This window comes from Gavia stellata, chromosome 6 (assembly GCF_030936135.1).
Source record: "Gavia stellata isolate bGavSte3 chromosome 6, bGavSte3.hap2, whole genome shotgun sequence".
Taxonomy (NCBI): domain Eukaryota; kingdom Metazoa; phylum Chordata; class Aves; order Gaviiformes; family Gaviidae; genus Gavia; species Gavia stellata.
Window position 1 is genome coordinate 24,340,838 of NC_082599.1, and position 24,135 is coordinate 24,364,972.

General features: G+C 41.7%; 1 protein-coding gene across 1 annotated transcript in view; it reads left to right on the plus strand.

Moving 5' to 3' along the window:
- The window catches only part of ADAM22 (ADAM metallopeptidase domain 22), a 138,995-nt gene that overhangs the window by 54,027 nt on the left and 60,833 nt on the right, over positions 1-24,135 (plus strand). The window contains exon 4 of the mRNA XM_059818298.1: positions 12,077-12,143. Coding sequence (XP_059674281.1) covers positions 12,077-12,143 — 67 coding nt within the window. The remainder of the gene's footprint in view (positions 1-12,076; positions 12,144-24,135) is intronic.

Genomic DNA, 24,135 nt, shown 5'->3' on the forward strand with positions numbered 1-24,135 from the left:
CAAGAGAGTCCTTTCCTTGTCTCCCTTAACTGTGCATTTGGATTTTTTTGCATAGTTTCAGAATAAAACCCTGGCTCACCCACAAATGCAGTGTGAGTCCTTTGACTGCTGATCCACACAATGTTCTGTGCTATTAAAATGGACCTTCTGTATCAAAAGAGAGATTACAGTGCTACAGCAGGTACCTGTAATTTCAGTTTCTTGCTCTTTAATTTGCCTGCCATTGTAGATATTTTTCACATAATGACTCATTTTTCCTTAGCCCCTCTACCATTAACAGGCTTTTTTCAATGTCTTTGTAGTTTCAAACCCGTTTCAATCTTCTTGAAATTCTAGCAGATTGTCTCCATCAGAATAGTTCCTGGAAATGAATTAGTTCCTAGATTTAGGGTTTACTATCTTTTCAATTAAAGCTATTTTCAGATATACCCTTTTCTAAAGTTCGCATGTTTTATGAAGAAAAATAAAAGTAGTGGTAACCATTTTTTTTGATCTCATTTCTGAAACATCTCAGGTATGTGAATAGTTGATGCATTCATTAGATTAACAATAAAAACAAACGTCTCCATAATTTTTCAATCCATATATGCTAATAGTCTTTAATTATATAAAAATGCACACTCTTTAGAAGGAAATATTCTTCTTGGTGATTGCTACATAAAAAATTCTTGGGGCATGAGCAACATTTCAAATTTCAGGATAAAATGCAAGTTCTAACAGCAGGTAACCATGAGCATAAGGGGGTGATCGTCCTAAGTGCGTATAAAAGAAATGACAGCACAGCGGGGGAAAGCTTTGCTGTCATTAAGGATGGACATTTTAGGATGGATGTTTTAGAAGTGTAGTGCCAAACTGTAAATGTAACCTTGAAGAGATACTGACTCCTTTCCTGGTCTTTCTTGGCATCATGGAGAAGCGGGAAGCAGTGGCATGGAAATGCTTATTGGTAAGAAGGGGTGGCGGGCTGGGGAATAGAGGAGGAGTAGGAATGTGGCCGGGGAGATGGGACCTAATGACAGAGGAAGTGGGTACAGCGATGGGGAGTTTGGAAGGAGATGATGAAACAAGCAGAAGGTGGGGCAGAGCCTAAATTGCCCCCTTTGAATTCCTATTTTGTACAGCTTAAGTTTTTTTATTTCATTTGTGTAATCAGGTGCTATTTGTTGCCAAAGTAAGGTAGTCTGGGAATGAAGCAAGGCTGTGCTGGCAATGAGGCAGTTTGCTGGACAGTCCCAGTTTACCCGTTACTGGGTTGGGAAATGCATGTGTGCAAAGCAAGTGGTGATGCCTGGTCCCTTTGACAGGGATTTCCTGCATGGCTCTGGACACGCATCCCCCAAAGTGGTGCCTTCACCATTTGCTCTAGTGACTGTTTGTTGTTCTTTGGGCGCCCCGTGAGCAGGACACTTGGGATCAGCTCTGAAGAGCTCCGAGAGCTCCTGACTCGTCCTAACTGCAACACAGGGCAGGACACATTTGAAATGTATTATGAAGAAAAAGATATTGTATTTCTACAATATATGGCTCTGTGAAGTTTCAAACTGGGCACACAAAACACACAGATACTTTACAGCTTTCTAGTACTGAGGCAAATGCTAATACCCACTCTCCTGAGGAGCAGTATGTAGAGGACTCAGTATTTGTGTTTTGCAAATACTTTGAGAGAGCATCATGGAAATGCCCATGAGTACAGGAATAATTTGTATATTTGCTCCAGGGCAAAATTATGTATACAGTAACTAAAATTTGAGGGCAAATCTTGAAGGAAGCTACCAAATAAAAATATTTAGTAATGTCCATTCACTAAATGATACAGGTATCCTGTGCAAAATGTATGTGCTTATATTTAACAGTGTAAAGTCATGTCGGTGCTATGTTGCGATGTCTAATATTTTATAACACTTAAGCATTTCATTTTGCAGTTTTTCTCTTTTAATATAGTGTTTGTGGAAAATACACAAATATGAAAAAAGAGTTGGGTTGAAACGTGCTTGAAATCACAGGTGAGTTTACTTGGGAAGTGATTTTCCTTATAGTATAAAACAGCTTGACTGTATGAAGAGGCATATTGAAACCTAGGATTAGACCACACTAGTAGATTTGTGCAGGAAAATGTGTAGCCGGTGCCTCTCGTGTGCTTGCCTCTTCCCTTTATGATTAATTTACCATCTTCTCAAATACTAAAATTAACTGTGTTTATCCTGACTTAAAGTAACAAGCGTACGAACAGAATGGCATTGAGGAAACTCCCTTTTAGTAGTGGTATGAACATGGTCTAAAAATAACTGCTCATTTTAATAGGACTCCTCCTGAAATTTCTGTAGGGAAAAAAATGTAATTGCCTGAAAATATACTGGTATAAATTATTGATCAGCAAAAGCAGAGTGAGGTTTTATTGACACTTGCATTGCCATCAGTACTGTAAGGAAAACTAGGTAAGGAGCAGAGTAAGTGGACCTTGCCCAGACTGCTTTCAACTCTGGCTGTGAAAACAGAAGTTTAGAGTTAGAAAAATCCTATTTCATCTTTCTGCCCAACAAGAGTCTTGGAAGCAGCTGCTGTCTACTCTTTATGCTTGTTAAAGTCTCTAGTTTATCATTATGGCATCTTGAGTAGCAGTGTGTCCCCTTGGATACAGGGAAGAATCTCTGTGTGTAGGTGCAGCTTCCTTGTTAGGGCAGTAGATTCAATCTCCCTGTTGTCTGAAAGAGAAGACTGTAATCACCTTCCTTCCGTCACCAGCAGGATGAGTTAACTGCTGTATTGAATTTGTGCCCTTTGCAGCGCTTATGCCACACGATGTTTTAAAATGCTTTATTAAAAAATAATAGGTCATTATATATCATATCAGATGTTATTTACCAATTTCAATATTTCTATTAAGAAGTGTTAATATTGATGCAAGAAATATTAACAATAATTTGATTATATTTAAGTTGCAATTAAAAATAGAATCTGAAATGGTGATTTCAGAGCTGCTTTAGGTTTGTATTATTCTTACTTTGTTGGGGTCGGGAGCTGATGACGCAAAACTGGGAGGAGCGTCTGACACACGGGAAGGCTGCGCTGCCATTCAGCGTGACCTGGACAGGCTGGAGAGTTGGGCAGAGAGGAACCTTATGAAATTCAACAATGGCAAGTGCAGGGTACTGCACCTGGGGCAGAATAACCCCATGCATCAGTACAGGTTAGGGGCTGACCTGCTGGAAAACAGCTCTGTGGAAAGGGCCCTGGGAGTCCTGGGGGACAACAGGATGACCATGAGCCAGCAATGTGCCTGTGGGGCCAAGAAGGCCAATGGCATCCTGGGGTGCATCAAGGAAAAAAGAGTGTGGCTAGCAGGTTGAGGGAGGTTATCCTCCCCCTCTACTCTGCCCTGGTGAGGCCACACCTGGAGTACTGTGGGCTCCCCGGTTCAAGAAGGACAGGGAGCTGCTGGAGAGGGTACAGCAAAGGGCTACAAAGATGGTTAGGGGACTGGAACATCTTTCTTATGAGGAAAGGCTGAGGGACTTGGGTCTTCTTAGTCTGGAGGAGAGAAGACTGAGGGGGGATCTTATGAATGCTTCTAAATACTTAAGGGGTGGGTGCCAGGAGGATGGGGCCAGTCTTTTTTCAGTGGTGCCCAGTGACAGGACAAGAGGTAACAGGCACAAACTTGGTCATAGGAAGTTCCATCTAAACATGAGGAGGAACTTCTTTCCTTTGAGGGTGGCAGAGCACTGGAACAGGCTGCCCAGAGAGGTTGTGGAGTCTCCTTCTCTGGAGATACTCAGAACTCGCCTGGACGCATTCCTGTGCAACCTGCTCTGGGTGAACCTGCTCTGGCGGGGGGGTTGGACTACATGATCTCCAGAGGTTCCTTTCAACCCCTATCATGTGATTCATTCTGTGGTATGTTCAGATTTAGTTAAAACATAATGAAAAGAAATGTGTGGTGATATGAGTCAGCAAATGATTAGTTTGTGTCTCTCGTCCTAGCTGCAGAACTTAAGTGTAAACTCTTAGTTTTCTCCCTGGAAAATACAAGCAGTATCTATTCATCATTATGTGCCACATTTACAGTCATTTCTCATAATATTGCCCCTATGTTCATTTAGATAGAGGAGATTAGACTGAATTGCAATCGTTGAAAAAGATGGGCCAAAAAGACCGTGGCATATTAACTGTAGATGGACAGTGGCACCACAAAATGCCTGCTGGCAGTGAGAGCTGGATGTACCTCAGGTACAGTTCACATGCACAAGGCCTGTCCAGCATCAGGATATGGCCACACCAGCCTGAGTGTTGAAACTACCACTGTTGCTTTACAGGTTTTCCTTGCAGCTTTTGTTGTGTCCTCTCTCCTTTTTTTTTGGCTAGTAAGAGGAACCATGTGCATAATAGAAATTTAGTGAAACTAAGCAAGAATGTCTTCAACCTGCTTAAACCTTTTACCTTCTAGAAATGAAGCCAATCCAGTAAATCAAACACATGCTTTTTGTAAGCCAGAGCTGTAAGACTTCATCTCTGATGCTAGAGGTGGAGGCCCAGCGCAGGGCTGCAGAGTTGCTCTGCAGTTTGGTGTCTGCAGTAGGGTGCAGGGCAGTTACTATCGTGTCCCACAGGCAAACTAGCTATTAAGGGATAAAGGGACTAAGTGCATTGTCAAGTCAGGTGGCATTAGGGATCTAAGAGAGAAGTCCTGGAGAGGGAAAAATTGAGCAAATGTTAGTGTTTGGAAGAAAATTCATCAGAGATTCAAGTTGTGTATCGTTGTCTGTTACTGAAAAGTGAAATCAAGCTCCAGGAAAGGACTGAGATTGGGTACAACAGCATTTGTGTGTAATCCCTTGAGGACTCAACCCATTCCCAAGTCCCTTATTTCTTTTTTGGAGAAAGTCTTAAATAGTCAGTAGAAGTAGAAACATTAAGAAATTACTTTCTCCTTTCTCCCCTTCATATTACCAGCAATAAGAACAGAAGAGCATGGTAAGAATATTTAAAAAAGGGGAGAAGCTTCAATTTATGCAGACGGGAACCAGCTCTGTTTTTCTCAGTTTTTTTTCCGTCCTCTAAGTAGGCACTGTGAAAACTGCTGCTGTATCTAAGACAAGCTACCTAATTCTGATTGATTAGTCCATTTGGCTAACTTAACAGGAACAGTCATTAAATTATCTATCCACATAAAAAGAAATTCAGCAGTGCTTTTGAGGGGAAGGAGAGGATGAACGTTTTAGAGCTGTGGCTATTAAAGCAGATAGATTCATGGAGTATGGAGATAGCTAATCCCCTCTGAAGTGCAAGGAAAGATCATGTATGAGCAGAGAGATGTTTGGGTAGGCATGAAGATAAAGGAGAATTAAAATGTCCTAGCTAGTCAGATACAGAAATCTGCTGGCTAAGTGGCTTTTTTGAGTTTATCTTGCTGTATTTTTTGGTTAGCTCATGGCTGATACTGAAAAGGTTTTAGGACCATAGTGTAATGCAAGGTAATGCTAATTGTCCCTTGTACTCTTACTGACTGGCAGATAGAAACAACCCTTGTGTTCCCTCTAATCTAGTTTTCTACTTTCTTGGTCCTTGTTTCATGATAATAATCAACCTGTCTTCTCTTCCCTGGTCTACAAGATGGGCTGTTCTAAAAAATTACCTCCCCTAGTCACTCCTTCCATATCTATTAGTCCTGTTAATAAAAGGAGTCTTTCAGCACTTTTCTCAAAGCAGCATGCTGGTAGTTTCCCATCTTCGACAATAATTTCCTATATGAATCTGATTCCCTCCTTTGTCCCTTCTTTTGAGGGGGATAACTTCCCCTTATAAAATTGAGTTATATTTCAGACCTTTGCAGGTTACTTGGTAGAGGACATACACCATCGGGGGAAAATCTTTCACTTGATGGGAAGTTTCCTCTTCCTCATGTGCTTGGTTCCCTATCAGTGCCCATTCCTTTTACCACAGCCCTCTCAAGTGTGTTGTTGCAGGAGGCTCCCTTCTCCCAGCTTGCTCCTGCAACGTGGGTTAGCATTAATTGTGCAGCTGATATGGCATCTTTCTCTTATCAGTGTCTCCATTGTTTCCCTGAACCTGTCATTTTCTCTTGAATGTCTCCATAAGGCTGTTGACAATTTCCTAGTGGCATTCGACCCATCCAGGCCTTTCTGCTGATTTCAGCTAAAACTCTGCCTTCCTTTTCAGTAATGCATCTCAGCTCAGATCTTTCATTTGATGTCCTTGTCTGGCACCATATTTAATCTGAAATTTCAGGTGTACATAATGGAGAGTTGTGGAGACAGAAATCAGAGTGAACAGACAGAAGAAATGATAAAGAATTTCCACAGTGTCCAAGGAGACATAGCAACGATATCTGATACCATGAAGCCAGTCATTTCTCTCATTTATAACACTGATATGGCAACAAAGATGCATTTTAGTACTATGATTATGAACTCCCTTTATTTCTACGTTTCTTAAGTTTGTAATTCTTCCTATGGCCTCTTAAAAGTTCCCTATTGTTTCTGCTCTTTTTCTTCCATAGCTTTTAGGCATTCCATCTTTACAGTCTCTTAAATCTGGAGAGTTAATTTTTGTTCAGAAGGTGGTGATGGGCACTTTCCTTCTCTTCTTGAAAGTGAAAGTTTCTATTTAATTTCCAGGAATATTTTCCAGTTTGTTATCCATTTCATATTCAAATGCAAACCTGTTCCCTTTTCAAAAATCTTTCATGGCCTTTTTTTTCTTCTTTCAAGTCAAAGTGCTTTATAATCTCCTGTTTTTTCTTTCTGTTTCTTTAAACAGTTCACCTGTTCTGTTCTCTTTTCTCTTGCCACCTCATTTCCCCCCCTCTTCCTGGAGCAGTCTCCTTCTGCTGGGGAACCTATCTATTTCCAAAGCTCATCTGTTTTCCTGGGTTCCCAAACCCAACTTTGCTTTGGTAAACCTCGTATGCAAATGCTATAGTTAATTCAAGGTGGAATTTAAGTGCATATACATGCATGATCTTGGATAATTCCCTTAGTTTGGGCCCTCTTCTGTAAGAAAATTCCCCCAGCCGCCTCCTCCTGTGTACTATTGTTGTGACTATTTGGGAGAGTTGGGAGAGCAGAGAGGAGCTTGCTCATTTTTTTGTTCTGGCCCTTACGCTACTGGGTCTCTATGGGATGGACTTATATGGTTGTGACTTAAGATAATGCTCAAAAAAATGATGCTGCTGTAAACAAAGCTACACTACTTCATTTGTGTACATTTTTAAAATAACAGACCTCTAAAACCAGAATTGCTATTATTAACATGTTTTTTCCTTGTAAAAGCCACAGATCACATGTGCTTCTTTCCTGTGAAATGTTTTATTTTTAGGTCTTATCATATGCAGGTTTTTACCATGCCTTTTCAAAGAATTTGTGTCAATGCCTCAGCGAATGTTTCTGAAAATCTCATGCTGCAGTATTGTCTTTTATAGTGTAGATGTTTTTTTCACTGTAATTTTCTACGTTCTTCCTGTTTCTAAGACTTTTTTCACAATAATTTTTTTTTTCACATGCAGATTTTCTTTAAAATTAATATCAAAACTACTACTTAAACTGACAATGATGGCTTTTAGGATAGATTGGCAAGCAAGCTGAATTATTCCTATTTTGTCTGTACCATAGGAAAGGGTTGTACGATTTATGTTGAAATGCTATTATTTTAATGCTGATGGCTCAGTGTCTTACATTGCTTCAATAATTTTCATCGTGTTTCACACGTGTTTCACTATAGCTTTTTGTTTGTTTTAATATAATGGCTTTTATTAAAATTACGCAGTTATGTGCCTCACTGTTACTGAAGACAAAACATTACTCCACCTATGAGGTGATTTCATGAGACAAGCATATCTTTTGGCATAAGTTTCCAAGACTGTGTGTAATTATTAGGTTGTAGCTTAGTTTGTAATAGCACTGATTGCGTTATTGGATCTGCAGGAGTGTTGTGTTTGTTATGATATTTTCTGTGCAGTGAGTCATAATAATAATAATAATAATAATAAAGCATAACATGGCATAATTTGTGCATTTTTCTACTGATAAAATATTCCCGGACATATCGTGCCTGCCATGTTACTTAGGGTAGGCTTTAAAAATGTCTTTAAATTTCAGACCTGTCGTCTGCTTGTAAGCTCTGGGCTTGGTCCCCAGGAGCTGTGCAGGCTGGTGACCCCATGGTGTTTCCCTTCCAGCCAGGCTCATTTTGGGAACTGAGGCAACTGTGACAGACCTTGAGAGGCAGGGGAATGCCAGCAGATCCCCAGCTGTTTCCAGCCCTTTTGTACTGAAAGTAGGGACCAAGCAGGAGGACAAAATGGATGGACCTGTTTAGAAATCATTCTCTTGGCCTACTTTGAAAGTAAACACAACTTGAACAACCTGGGTATATCCATCAGAGGGGTGGCGAGTGGGAGAAGAGCAGCTGACTGACCACTGGCACCCCTGGAACGGGATGCTGGGGGGCCCTCCAGAACCCCCAGGAGAAACAGGGCCCTGTCAGGGTGCAGGCAGAGCAGCCCAGGTCAGGTCAGAGGGGCGCTTGGCCAACTGTCCTGTCCTGGTGGCCCAAGGCAGATGCTGAGGGAGAAGCAGAAGAGCAGAACAAGCATGTATATGGCTTCCCCAGAGTCCTTTTCCAGGACTCCAAGACTTTCTGAGTCAGGGACGATTTCTGTGCGTTTGGTAGCCCTCAGTTATGTCCATGAACTTGTCCATTGCCAGCTTGAACTGGTACAGACCTCCAGCATCCATGCTTTCCTGTGGTGAGAGGTTCCACATTGTAACCAGGGGCTGTGCCAGAAAAGGTCCCTCTTTATTAGTTTTGAGCTTACTGGTCTCTTCTGTTACCTCCTAGTTCTTGCATCCTACAAGGCAAAGAATGATCAAGTTCTTTGTTTTCTCATGCTAGACACAATTTCCAGATCTTTGAGAACATAACATATGATCTTTCAGAACATAAAAACATGAACAGCAGTATCTTTTAAAAAGCAGTAATTTTGTCAGACCCGCATGAGAAGACCCTGTGCTGCTTCTCCTTGTCATCCCTCCAAATAAGACTATAAACTCTCTCTGAGTTAAGTCATTCTATTTGATCTCTGTCTTTTGTACTGTACACTTACTTTAATATCATACATTTTATAATCTCTTGCATCTTCCTTTGCAGCCATCAGATAAGGAGGATGACCTTAGTTTAATTGAGTCCCCCAGAAATAGCTAAGAGTAAAAGTAGAGCCCTAAGCTATAGACGTGGTTTTAGTAAATCTGTGGAAGCATAGACTTTTGCTGGAAAGAAAGTCTAGTGAATGCTGAAAAACTGTATCTCTAACTTCAGCAAGCTAAACTAAATACATTTTAAGAGAGAATCTGTCTAAATTTCTAAATCTGGAAAAGACATACAGACCTTATAGAAGTCTTTGAGCTTCTCCCAGGTGGATGAGTATCCTAAATATTTAATATTCACTTCTAAGAGGAATTAGAGGATTGTAATCAGTAACTCAAACAACAGCTTCTCTTTTAGGTGCTCCTCAATAATGGGTCTCACTTGCAGGCTGCTGTGCAAAGCATCAATATAGGTATATGGGCCTGCCCAGAATTAAGGGGGTCCTAGAGGGTGAATCTGGGGGCAGCTGGTCATGCTGGTTCTGCAGTGGCCAAAGGAGTCACTCGCTCTTTCTTCCTCCCCTATTGACAGCTGCTCAGGTACTTTCCCTCCCTTGCATCAGCTCTGGAGCTTATTGTACCTCTTCACAAGGGACTTCTATTACCTAATAGAGCAAACCCATGGATTTGTTGAACCCTCCCAAGTGTACTTTGACGAGTGCCAGTACTGACACCAAGAGTATTTTGATGAGTGTCAGTTCTGACACCGAGAATGTTTTGATGAGTGCTCATGCTGACACAAGGTAGGTTCTGCTTGCTGCTGAGGGGGCACTGAGACCTCCTGCTTTCAGCAGCAACCAGCTGTGAACTCACTGTGACTGAGGGGACCCTGCCTTCATGGACAGTTGTCCTATGGATGCTCCCATTCAGAGAGTTATTAGCATCCCTCTTTTTGTTGCTTCTGTCACTTGCACTTAGATACAACGTCTTTTTTTTTAACATCTAGTTTCCATCAACTCATTGTCAGTCCGTGTGTATTTGAGGTTCTGGCTGCCTTTACATCTTGGTGTATAAACTCTGGTGCATTCAGATCCCCTCACAACTCAGTTTGTTGCTAGACTTCAGGAGCTTTCCATTCCCTGGTTATCTCAGGAGCCTCTCTGTGCTTCCAAGTAATTGAACTTTCTAAGCAAAGCTGTCCAGCACGTGTCTGCAGTATTTGAAAAGAGGTCTCCTTTGGACAGTGGTATTAATCTTACCTCAGTTTGACTGGAAATACATCTTCTTTGATGTATTCTGGGATGACAGTTGTGTTTTTCAGGAAGACACCTTACTGATCTGGCAAATCATTTTGCCAGAAACAAATGCAGTCATGTCTCTCTTCCTTATAAACCAGGCCCTCCAAAACAACATACTAGGAATTTCCTCCAGCCCTCAAGTGCGTAGATTTGCTGTTTGTACAATTGAATTTGATCCTATTTCTAATCCAGTCCTGAAGATCATCCAGCTCTTTCCTGTGGGCGTTTTTTCAATATTCTTCTTTATTCCCCGTGCTTTCCAACTTAGCGTTATCAGCATATTTCCTTAGAGCACTCCTGGTTTTTGTGCCTGAGTTATTAATGCAAATACCAAGCTGGCAGTTTGTAGGGCTGATATGGAAGGACCCATACGACCAACCTTGTCCTGCTCGGGGCTTGGTCTGGGCAGTCACCAATGCCTACATGAGCAAAAAAGGTCCATGGCCCTGCTGCCTGTTTAGCAAGGGCGAAGCTCTGGAAAGCCGAGCGGCCGCTGCCCTGGGTGCTGCTCTGCGGTCCTTGCCTCCCCACAGCAGGTCAGTTCTCCTCTAGCCTGGGTGTTCTGCTGTTTGAAGGAGAAACATTCAATTTTGCCTCTTCTGCTGAGAAGGTCTGTGCTTGTTGCCTCCAGTCCCGTCAGTCAGCGTGCCTGTTGTCCTGTTTTCCTTACCGATTCTTCATCCTTTCCAGTTTGATATCCTCTTAGGTGGGACAATATAAACTCTTTATACAGATTTAATCTCAGTAAAATTTTGCAGTCTTTGAAAGTGTTTAGTGAAATTTCTGATGTAGATGATGTGCTTGCCTAGAACATAACTTACGAGGGAGAGGATTTGACTGGTTTAGCATTGACGTGTCTCAGTAAATACAGCATGCATTTAACTTCTATACGCTTGCCTCAGGTCTGATTGTTTTTTCTCTTCGGTGCTTGTTCCAAAGCTTTGAGTACTTTTGAGGCTGGACGTGCTGTTGCCCAGAGCATTTTCCTCTGACGCCGCTAAAGCTGCAGGGCTCCCAGGGGAGCGAGTGTGAGGGACGGGCCCCCATGGGGGCCTGCCCTGCGAGCCCGAGGGCAGCGTGGCTCCCGCCGCCTGCCTTAGTGCCTACACCGGGTGGAACGGGCCGTGAGCCTCCAGTGTGGTGCAGCTCCTGTGGCTGATGGCTTTGCCTGCCCATTTAGCGTGATCCTGAGCTCACCATATTGGTATTACAAGGTCATTTCATTATTGTGCCATTGTGTCCTGAGGAGTCTGCCCGAGGCAGCTGCCATTTTCCCTCATATACAACCTGCTGCAGGAGTGACTCCAACTGGTTTCTCATCCTTCTGCTTTTTTCTTTTCTTGAAGTTCTCCTAACTTCCTTACTGTTCACTTTTAGCAGCAAATAGAAAAGTCTCTTGAATTAAAATCATTATCAGGGGCTGGTTTTGAACCTTCTGTGGAGAAAACCCCCCCTCAGTTTTCCTTGTCCCACCTTCTGGTCTTAAAAATCAATGTATCCCATGCACTGTGTAACTCCATTGGAGGTGGTTGTTCCAGTGATTTTTATGAACGTTTTAGGAAAAGTATCCTGCAGTTTTTGCCCTTTTCAAATGTAAATGTTTAATCAGTGCTTGCTGAGAGGGAGTGCAAGAACACATGTAGGAGACTTATGGTTCTTTTTTTCTCCTTCTTGCAGTGACCTGCTGTCTTCTGAATATCTTGAGAGGCATATCGAGCAAGGTGGGAAGACAGTGGAAGTTAAAGTAAGAATTTCCTTTTTCTGCTTTGCCTTTTTAATTTGCTTTGCTTTTGATGTTAATGCAAACACACCTATTTTCTTGAAAGGAGAGATATCTGATTTTTCAGGTGATTTGTTTTACTCTTTTGAGACAAGCTTGTTTCATGTCTTCAAACTTTTCAGCTTTTTAAATAAGACAAATAAACTTTATTGGCAAATTTAGTATGTTAACATCTATATCAAAATGGTATCCATGAAAAGCGTATGCATAGTAGTTCTTTTTACCAGTAAATATAATTTACTTTTGATGCCTATTGAAGCGAATCTTTCTGGTTTGGTAGGTAGCATGTCCTCATTGTACTAAACCCCAAGTTTGTTGTTTTTCATGAGCTTCTTTGTAAGTTTGAGAATAGCGAGATTAATTGTATAATATTTCCAAATATCTAGTCACCGTCTCAAATTGGGAGTTTCTTTCTCTGGATGTTTGTTGGCATGATGGCTACAAGATCCTGTTTGTTGCAGTTGACTTCCATGAAATGTCCCACTGCCTCTGCAGGAGTGTTTTGTTATTTGCATGCAACATGGGAGAATTTTCTTGAGGACCTTCTGTTTGTTAGGACAATATTTTGTAGGCATCAGGTGTAAAATTGCTGTAGATTACATAAAATGTGCATGAATGTTAATATATGCTGTGCAGAATCGAAACTCTTTAAATTTGCCTGTCAGGTCAAATTTTGTTCGAAGTTTATATTTTATTAAAAAAACCCCAAAAGTCTTTTACTAAATCTAAGATCACCTAAATACCCTGAAACAAATGCATTAATCTCTGCAATGTGAAAGTGGAAGTGGAAATGGACAAAGCAATCCTTTAGCCTCTGAGTAGCTGAATCCTTTATCCACTGAGTAGCTGAAGATAGGCGTTTCCTTTGGTTTATCCCTTTCTAGCATTTGCAAACTTGAAATCTTCTTTCTTTTTACTCTCTGGTAATAGTCTGCATACAGTATCAGACTGAGGCAAACACATACATTAAATTGTAAAGACTAATTTCTCAGTCAGCCATGCTCTGCAGTCAAGAAGTCTTGACTCAGATTCAGAATATGAGTCAAAGCAGAAATAAAGATAGTAACTGATATTAATAAGAACAAAACAATCCATTTGTCTGCTTCAAGGTATATGTGCAAATTAGCCAAGTTAATCTATCTGAGTCCCATCACTGAATTAGGACAAATATCTTTCTGATGAGTAAGCCTTAATCAAGCAAGGAAATGTTTGAAATCAGTGCCTCTTCTCATGTAAGTACTGTTTAATTGCATGGGGAAGAGACAGGAGGATCGGGCCTTTCAGAGGAAGGGTCGTGAAATGTTTTCTGGGCAAAACATCTCCCAGTCTCCAGGGCCCCAGAGATTATTTCTGTTTCAGTTAGCTGCTGTGCAGGGTCGTGGTATACCTTCAGGGATGGCTATCACTGCCTCGTTTAGTAGTCTCAAATCTGCTTTAAGTAGAGAGCCAGCGTTGCTGTGTTGACCTTGATGCTCGAGATGAACTGAATTGGGAGGGAAAGGATCACGGGGTTGCACTGCAAAGGAGGGGCATTGCTGCTCGGGTGGTGTGTTTCCCTCCCCATGCTGCCTTGCACCTTGTGCACCTGTGGACAGGGGCGCAAGGGTGGCCGGGGCGTGTGGGGGGGCTCCTCTGCCCTCTCCTCACCTACCGTTCTGGGAGTTTGGCAGGCAGCAGTCCTATGGAAGTGCGCCAGGAGGGGGGATGTATATTTTTTGCGTGTTTTGCTGCATTCGAGTGTCTGGGATCAGAGGAGAGGGAAGCAGCTGGTGTGACAAAATGTCCGGAAAAGCCCGTTGGCCACAGTCATGGGCACATTTTCAGAAAAGTTCAGATATCAAAAGACTTTTGGAAGAGTGCAGGCTGCTGAGTACATTTTGATGCCAGACACCGAGTGAGGCTAATTTCAGAACCCAGTAGCTGTTTAACAATGAATCTGGTTCCCTCTGACCAGTCAGTATTTTTCAGAGCACCTGTAAGTGCCCTGGAGAGCCCTGTTCGTCTGTTGAACAATTTGTGAAAAGCCCAGCAGTATCTCTTTTGCATTTGAGAAACTGAACTCTGGTTTTACATCAAATGTTTTGAAAATCTTACTGCAAATACAGGTATTTTTTATGATGGTGATTTCGTACCTTCAATTTCTGTGGAAACTGTTTACCATAACCGGTAAAGCACCTTTAAATTGGTACTTATAATATGCACCAGGCAAAACATAATTATTGTGCTAGATTTTAGGGATTGTGCAGATTGCTTACATACTTATTTAAAAATAGCTATTAAAAGGGTACAGCTTATAAATAAATCACAAAATATGCACTCTGCTATGCAGTATATGCTTAAGCAGAAGTAGGAGAAGAGGTGTTTTAGAAAGGAGCCAGGTTTCTATCAGTTGCTTCAATGCGCTGCTCTTCACCCACCTCTGTGCAATTTGTCTTTCGCTGTAGGCAGAAACAGAGGCGGCCTGGCAACATCTCTCTTGCTGCTTTGGTAGGAGAAACGGTGGCAGAAAGAAAATGTCCATCTGCTATCCACTGCCAGCTGCAGGCTTTGAACAAGCCTGTTTATAAAGGAAAAGGGCCTCCTCTGTTCTTGGCCTTCTTAGTCATGTAAGGAGAGGTGTATTTTAAAATACATATATATTTCCCCCTTGCATTTCTCAGTGCAGGAATACTGCACAAACACGGAAATCGTCAGTGCTGCTGTTGTGCCATCAGGAATATGGGAGAAGATAGGAGCTTTGAATCACTGTGGGAAGGCAGCTGTACGTACACTCAGCACTTTGGGAATGTTACAGGCATGAATGTGTCCTGGAAGCAGATGCCTGCCTTGGCTTATACGTGGTGTGGAGTTGAGAACTACTTTTGCCACTCCTCCCCCTCTCCATCCCCACCAGTAAAACTTCCTGTGCTGTAAAATACATACAGATTTTCTGCCATTACTTAGGATGCTTCAGAGAGGAGAGGGGGGCAGGGAAAGGGAGAAACATTCAGATCATTAAAAATGACACTTTGAAGTAGCGAAGGGATTTTTATAGGGAGGAGAGTCCTCAGTTTAACACACCTTTTTATTTAAGAGAAAGTTGAGTTACATTTGATTGCTGCACAATTCATTAATACATTGGACCGTTGTGAAGGTGAAACGTTACATATGTTTTTGCAGGGTGCCAGCATTTAGCAGCTGCAGAAGAGAGGCTTCTTTGTGAGATGTCCTTGTTGATTTGGCACAGTTAGGCAGCACCTAAGACATTCTTATTAAACCAGCAGCAATGTGCAGTGCTTGAGAAAAACAAAAGGAGGTAGATGTTTGAATTATTTCAGTGTTTCCCCCCCCACCCTCCTTTACTTTAGATCACGTCTGTAACTGCTAGGAAAGCAGCAGTATTGGCCTAAATTCCCTCTTGTAGCAAAGAGAATAATCAATTAATAAGAAAGAGAAAAACCCTTCATGCATTGCCTTTTCCTGATTGTGTCAGTCCAGATCATCCTATGCTCACAGCACGTAAATACTCAACTTGTGTATACTTAACATTGCTTCAGTACATCTCTGTGTCCTTTTATCTCTCCTTCTCTCTCTCTCTCTCTCTTTTTTGGGTTATCATTCTGTCACTGGTGCTGTCAGGGAGATGAAAGGCAAAAACCAGCTATAGTGCTGAGTAATTCACATAGCTGGATTTTTCTCCCTCAGAAGGAACAACTGATACCTATTCAGTGACATTTTATCGTATAAAATTTTTCAGTTTTCCTCTTTGGAGAGTGTAGAAATAAATGTTTCTGCCTGTATTCCCCCAAAACATTGGACAATTCTATGAGTTCTTAGAAAATTGCTTTCTGAAAAAAATTAAGCAATAAAAATAATTCAGATTCCAGTCAGAGAACTTGCACAGGTAGAGTTGTGGTAGATAAGTGCCATGGATTTTTGATGGCACGTTTAAATAGAACTAGAAGGAACTATATTTCATAAGCAATCCTAAAATTCTTAAGTGTGGTGGTGTAAACACAGTGTGTGTATTATGGGCACAAAATTACAGCAAGAGTGCTCGCAGCATAAAAGAACATTGCTTTTTGCTTCTACTTCACAGCATGTTCATAATCATGATAGCACTGAACAACATAAATGGAGTAATATTAAATGCTAGGTACTGTTTTTCTCCATTGTTGTGTTGATGGAGAACCTTTGGCCAAACTTGCCTTTGGCTTAAGATTGCCTCGTGGCTTTGTGTCCCAAGCTGTGCTGAGCCATATTGCTGGCCCCTGTGGTGTTCAGCCGCTGCCTGTGCAGGAACGCGTGTGGGCAGGGCAGTGCCTGGTGCCTTCCTTCAAACCATCCGTGGGCATCCTCTGGAGCTGGGGTGCCCCAGCGTAGCCTTGTGCTCTGCGGTGGCTCTAGTAGAGGTGCTGTCATTGCAGTTTGGGGAATGGGGGTTGTGGAGTAAATGCATTTTAATGCTGCACAGCAAAGCAGAGCCCTTGGTTTGCAAAAATAGTCATTATTTCCTTTTGTTATGTGTGTTGTTTGGCTAGCAGTGTGTGCAAAATGCCTGTTACTGTAGCTTACCACTATTTCAATGCCTGTGCACAAGAGGGAAAAATTATTGTTCTTCATTGCCTTGCTGTGATTAAAGCCTTGGCTTGTGTGTGCCGTGATGTGTATTTGAAGGGCTCTTTAAATGCCCTTTTTTAGGAAAATAATATAGAAGGGAGAAAAATACTAAAATCTTGAAAGGCCAGAGAGGGCTGGGGACCCTTGAAATGATGGCTATTGCTTTTTCTATTAAACTGCCTCCTTCACATCTGGTCTGCTTGAGGGTTGTTAAGGTGCAGTCCCTTGACTGGGGGCAATGTCTGTGTCTGTCACGTCTTAGTGCCTGTGTTTGATGAGACCTTATCCTAAGTAGCATTCCAACATTTTGCTGTATCGCCACAGGTACGAACTGATCATAAGGCTACAATAGTTTGCGATGCAGCCAGAATAAACACCGAGCCAGTGAGCAGATCATTTTTATCATTGACTGGTATGTTTCCAATCTTACAGCAAGGTGCTTCCACCAGCATCTTCCAGTTTAGTCATCTACCATCTGAGCTCCACAGAAGAATCTCTTAATTTTTCTTCAGCTTTTGGTAACTCACCATTTTGTAACCAAAGAGGAAGGCGTTTCAACCTGCCAGAAAAGCCCGTGTGCTAAACAGGCTTTCCTGTGAGGGATTACATTTTCTTCCTGAAAACCAGAGTGCCAGTTTGCCTGGCGAGAGGGAATGGGAGGGGAGTGCAGGGAGGCTCTGCCCTGGGAGGCTGGAGCCTGGGGCTGGTGGGGAGCTGTGTGCACATATACCCAGAGCTTGCAGAACCTGGTGGTGGGCCCTGGAGGAGAAAAGAAACTGAAAAGGAACAAATCTTAAATAATGCAGGAATTATATATGCCTATTTCTGGTTTTTTACCTGTGTCCGGAGACTAGAGAAGCTGTTAGCAACAAAAAAAATCACTATCTTGCTTGTTTGAGAGAAGATTTTTGAATAAGGGTTCCCATAATGTCATCAGAGCTCCTCTCCCCTACTCCCTCAACAGAGCTCTCCTTGCCTCATGGGAAATTATTAATAAATCTAGGCCATAATCTACTTTTTAGTGATAGCAATAAACTAGCCGAAGAAGAGCTGACAGGGAGTCTGTGAGTCTGATGCAGTTTAGCAGGGCATTCCTGCAAGGTTTATCTTCAGACTGCTCACACTAGATATTTTCATTAATGACTTAGGTAAAAAAAAAAAAAGTATGTCTGTATTAATGAAGTTTGCTAGCAGTACAAAACTGGGAAGCATTACAGTGCGCAGAAGGATCAGATGGAGAACTGCCTATCTTTGACCAATGTAGTAAATAAAAATGGGATTAAATTGGATAGAAAAAATGGCAACTTCTTTCACTTAGGGACTAATTATAGGCATTTTTGCTGTACAATGGGAGTTCATAAATTGAAACTTCCACAAGAAGGAGAAGATCAGAGTGTAGTAGTGGAGCAGGGAATGACTGTACGGTTCATACCTTACAGGGTGCTGCCATTGCAAAGGGAGCTGTGGTCCAAGAGTATACTGCTCAAATTACTTCCAGTAGATTTTGGCTAGAATTAATCTTACTGTATGTGCCCTGATGAAGACTTTGCAAAATTTTTAAATTTCTGTGTGTTTCCAGTGACTCTGGACATCTCTTTTCTCAGCAGTGTCATGCTGCCGTACTGAGTCAATAGGCATTGAAAAATATCTTACTTTCCTGTTTTACCATTGTTTGAATTATGAAGGCAATTCCTTTGGGGTTTAGTAACACGTAGTGTCCTCTGTGGGGTACCAGGGCAAGATAATCAGTCATCGTATATAATGCACTTGCCTGACCTAATGGTCCTCCAGGCTGGCACTTTTAATGTACATTTACATTAACTTTTTTTGGTATCTGTTTATCTCCCTGCTATTACTCGCTTACTTTCTACATACATCCTGCTACTGAGAAGGAGGAAATTAAAAGTGGCAGCTTTCAGTATTAGGAGTCCTTCCCAGGTCATGTTTTTGATTATACTACACTAGAATGAATCTCAGCTCGTGACTCCTGTAGGTTCTTGCAGGCTTAATTATCTTGTCTTCTTTTTCTTTGTGACATAAAAAAGTAAATCCAGTGTTTTTAGCTAGTCCTGGAGGGGAAAAAGATTGTCAGAAAGTGGAAGCCATCAAGAGCGTAAAACGTATCTCCCATTGCAGATGTGGGCCCCAGTGATGAAGTCATGACTCTGCTGAAGTGAGAAGTTGGGTGACTTTGTGACCATCAGGAGTCACCTCCTGAGTACTCTCTGCTGCTGTTTTCACATGCCCCAGAGGGAAGGCAGCAATCCAGTGCTTGAATTTGCAGAGAAGTCCTGCCATACTTTGTGCACCTCATGAGTTATTTTCCATGAGCTACAACATACAGCACACATAGGCAGAGAGTGGCATCAACCAAGCATTATGTAAACTCAGATTGTGCAAGGACTGAGTATAGCTAAGAGAAGTTAACTCCTGCTATAACATTAAAGAACATTAAATCCCTTTGTAGATTGAAAAATAGAAGTATCTTTTTGGGTTTAACTTAATCTCTTTGAGGGGGAATTAAGCTAAGCAAACTGAAGCTGCTGTACTTCCGAAAGAGTTCTTCCGTGCAAGACTTCAATGTGCTTTAGCTTGACATCTTTACTTATTTGATCTTGACTTCTGTAAATAGCTTTGTCTAGACACATCTGTTGTTCCCTATGGATACTGAACTGGCACTGTATTATATACAGTAGGTTAATGTTTCTAGACACAGTCTCAAGCTCTGTGAATTCTCACTTAAAGAGAAGTTTCTGTCATGCAGAAATAATGAGCCAATAAGGAAATCTAATTAGTGTTTTTCTCCATTTTTCTCAGAGCTTTTATCTTCTTTTGACTGACTGGTATCCATGTAGGTGTGTGCCAATATCTCATCTTCTGTGTTGTGTTTGTAGTAATCTTGTACATCACATGCTCATAACCTAGCTTCAGACTTGGGGTACGCTGATGAACTGGTGTGACAGATTAGTATGGGTAGATTATAAAGAATTTTCATATAGTCCCTTAAAACGTTTGCTCCCTTTTCCCTACGTACAGGCATGGGGTAAAATGACTGTCATTGAAATGACTTGTATGCCATGACTCAGAGACACTAGGCACTGCTACAACAGCCAACTTAAAGACAACAGAATAGGCAGGAAGAGGTAACCGACCCTGTTCTCCTCTGCCTCATCTTTATCCGGCAGCTGATAATTAAAATAATTTTCTCTAACACCAAGGTAAGGCAAGGCAAGTCAAGAGGCTGTTTCCCAAGCAGTTGCCAAGGCAGCTTCCAGACCAGATGGCGTTGCGCTGGCATGAGCTCTCTGTCCACACCCTGCCGCTACATTCGTGGAGCATCTTCCCTCATAGCTACTGGGCAGTAAACATAAGCATCATTTGGCCTCCAAACGGGGAAGCGGGGCTGATAGCACAAGCCATCTGCTGAAAGTGCCTACCATGATTCACCAATGACAGTTGGAGAGAGTCGCCTGTGTGCAGGATCCTGTCACGTACACGTGTGTCTATGTTTTTTAAGAGTGCTGCCAACAGTCTTTAAACATGGGCATTTTGTGGAGAAGCCTTAGAAGCGGTGATGCTTTATCCTAATTTTGGAATCCATATTTGTGATTTCAGAATCTGAAGTAGCGTTTTAACCTAATGTTACTACATGTGGGCTCTGAGTTGTATGAGTACATGTGATAGCTGTCCTCCTACAAAGGGAGGGCACCGTTCACATTTTCAAAACAGTTGGCTTTCAGGAGTCTACAATAGACCGTAGCTAAGTCCAGAGACCTACTCTGCAAAGAGGTGATGCCAGGGTCCCTGGGGTTCTTACTGAGCTGTGTAAGGGCTGAGCCCAGTGGTCTGCTGTAGGACAGCACAGCCCCGCCAGCCAGTCCCCTGCCTTTGCTGAAGCACGTGTCAATTACAAGAGGTTTTCTCTCCATGCAGTTACACAGGTTGAAGTGCCATTTTGACTTTTCTATTTACAAATGGAAACCCTTCCGTAACAAGTCGTTTTCTGCCGTAGAAGTCAGTGAAAGGGTGTGCATTTTCTTCTCCTGTTGCTCTTTCTCATGCAGTCTTAGTTATCATTGGGTCAAAACTTCTGCAAGCGTCAATAATTTGCAAATAGATCTAAGTGATTACTAAGGAAGCAGTTCTAAAACTAGTGACCCTACAATGGGTAGCTCTTTAAAAAGCTAATTGTTATCTGGCTCTTCACAGAATGGTGGTGTGGTCATTAGCTGGCCTTTTGGGAGATTTCTGCTGCAAGGGAAGAGGGAGCTGTGTTACTAGGATCTGAACTAGACCAGCAATCTCCTTTCCTTTGGATTAATGAGTGTTAAAATAGGAATACGTAGCTGCTGGAAGAAGGAAGTTATTAATTTTAGGGTTAGTGCCTGAGAGTAGCATGAGTTTTAATGGCCAGCACCTCTCCTAATTGCAGAAAATTGCTTACTTGAAGATCTGATGACGGGTGTTACTTGAAAGCAGATGAATGTGCATCCTCAATTTTCCTCCCCTGTGAAGGTCATAGTGTCTCTGAGGTGAATAACAAACACTGTCGGTGTATGGTCAGCAGATGCTTTCTTTACTGAAACAGCAGAGAAGAGTGAACTGCTGCCATCACTGACTGTCGTGGCTGTTCTTTTACTTTACTTATTTCCCCCCTTCATTGTGAATATCAGTTAATGTGGTTTTCATCTTTTTTGTGTTTACTGAGCAGCTGGTGCCTCTCTGGGCAGGGATGAACTATCTTAAAGGATAAAAACGGGGACAGATTTTACTTGCATTGCTAACATCTCTGCCTTCTCATTTTTTAGTATTTTTGCCACACTACCAGGTTTTGTGAACTGTTGAAAATGAGTCTCCCAAATGTACAATACACAATTTGCACCCTCCCCACCGTATGCCACATGTTACTGACATGTTTTAGCCACTTGAGACACTGTTAAGGAGTGCTAAGCAATCACTCTTCCGAGAGCCATTCAGTCCTTAGTGCTATCTGGTTTCACTGCATCACCTCTTATTTGTTTGCTGAGATTATAGCAATCCTCAGAACCTCATTTAGGAGTATCCTGACAGCAGGATTTCTTACAATGAAAAGTTCTCTCCAAAAATATCCAACACACCACTAGTGCATCAAGTACTTGGAAAAAGCTATTTTCATGTAAACCTCTTACATTTTATTAACTGGTTTGAGGTGACTCACCGTTGATAGGAACATAAGTCCATATGTAAAAAATATCCTCCAGAATTTAGCATATAGAAATTAATGTTTTGTAGTAGTAAAAATCGGTCCCTGAGACTGAGAATATCAGAGTTGTATTTCTGTCACCACCAGAATTACCATGAACTTCAGTAGATCAATGAGTTGAATTGATTTGATCAAATAGAATAGAATTTGTGTGTGAATTGTGTTTTTCCTAGGCAAGAATTTAGAGCTGGGTTTCTTATATTTTTCTTTTCTAGATCTGTAAGCATAAAAATTTGTTCATGGATTTATTATGGAATAAATTAATTTGGAGGTACTATCATGGGGCATTTATTTGATTCTCATTAAGAAGATCAAAACACACTTTTGAGCCACAGACTTGGATTCTCAGTATGAAAAAACATTCCTCCTGGTTACAAAGACATGGTTTTGCAAACTAATGGAGCCTGAGATTCTACTTCTGGTACATATTAACTACAATTTCTGAGAACAAACCAATTTGTCTAATTACTCCAAATTCCTTCCACAGCTAGAACTTTGTACAACTCCCTACTGATAGTCTTCTCAATATTATTCCCATATTCATGCTTACTCCAGTTATATCTTTTACAGGAATGCTACTGCAAGAGTTCTGTTTAGAGTATATTTTATTACTCATAAGGTTTTAGCTCATCCATATACTTTGATTGTTATTTTTGTTATTAGCTTATTGGAGTCTCTCTTTGTTTACTTTTTATTCATATATTCTGGAAAGACCTGAAAGCAGGCTGAAAGAAAGAAAATCTCAAATGAAGAGAGCTTAAAGTGACTAAGATATAGGAAGTAAGTAGGTGTAAAACAGGAGAATAAAGTAGAGAAAATGAGGAAAAACAAAGTAAGATGTAGTCTGTTTTAAATCCCATGTAATGTAGGATGTTGGTGGCTAAAATGCATATGAGTGCAAAGCAGAAACTGAAACCATCTCCTTTTCACTTGTACTCCATCTGAGTCCCAAATGCTTGATAGTCCTGAGAAATGCTGATCCAAGGGCGATGGGTCATACGTCTTCTGCCAGACACCCCCCTGTAGCCTGGTATGGAGTGTCAGCCCTGGACCTTCTCATGGACATGAGCCAGATAAACATCAGCACAGCCTGTTGAACATTACCTGCATGATATCAGTAGCGTTTTTCTGCAGACATCTTAGTAGAGAGGTGCCCATGGTGGATAGCATGATGGTCACTCTGCAGGTCAGTTTGGTGAAGGTGTTTTGTATCTGTACCAGATACACAGTGAAAAAGATGCCAAGGTGGATAGGCAGTGGAGGTGGCTGCTGCCACTGCAGCAAGCGGAAGGAAGAAGTGGTATGTAGAAGAGAGGAAATAACGAGATTGAAATTAAAAAACCCAATAAGTAACACTTTTAACAGAAGATATGCCACAGGGATTCTCCTCGCAGAGTGAAGCAACAAGCCTGCCAAATAGTGTCAGACTTGTAGTCTGTCAGACCAGGTGTTGCATTTCTTTGTTGCGCTGCTGTTGCTGGGCATGGCAGCTGTGAGCTGCCCCCAGGTGCACTGCACTGAGTGCTTTGGGGTCCAACAGCACCACAGCATGCATGAATGCTCCGGAGAAGATTTTGAGGAGGAACTAATGATTTCCAGTGACCGGGTTGAGATCAGGTCTCTTTCCCTGCGAGCAGCCACGCTTTGACAAACAGGCTCCTATACACTCTCAAGGAGAGCGCCTCAAAACAGAGGCACCCATACTTCGTAGTTGCTTTCCAAAATAGTTTGCATGCCTTACAGAAAACAGAACAGGATTTCCTGAGCAAACCACAAAACTACAAGGATATTCTGTGTGTTCTCTTGCCTTTTACCTGATCTTGATTAATTTTTTTTTTCATATTTGAAAAATAAAATTCAAGAGCATTTAATGTCAGATGTCAAAAATGACTGTGCTATGCATCATGCAAGTGACTGCTGGCTTCTGAAAGAGCAGTAATTGTAATGCCTTTCCCTCCCTGAAGTCAATGGACATAAATATTCCATGGCTGGGTACATTAGGCTAGGTAGATTATTTATACATTTGCTGGTAGGGAATAGAAATAATAAAGAGTTGCTATTAAAAAAAAAAAAACCACTGAAAATCATCTTCGTAGTCCTTTAACCAACAGTAGT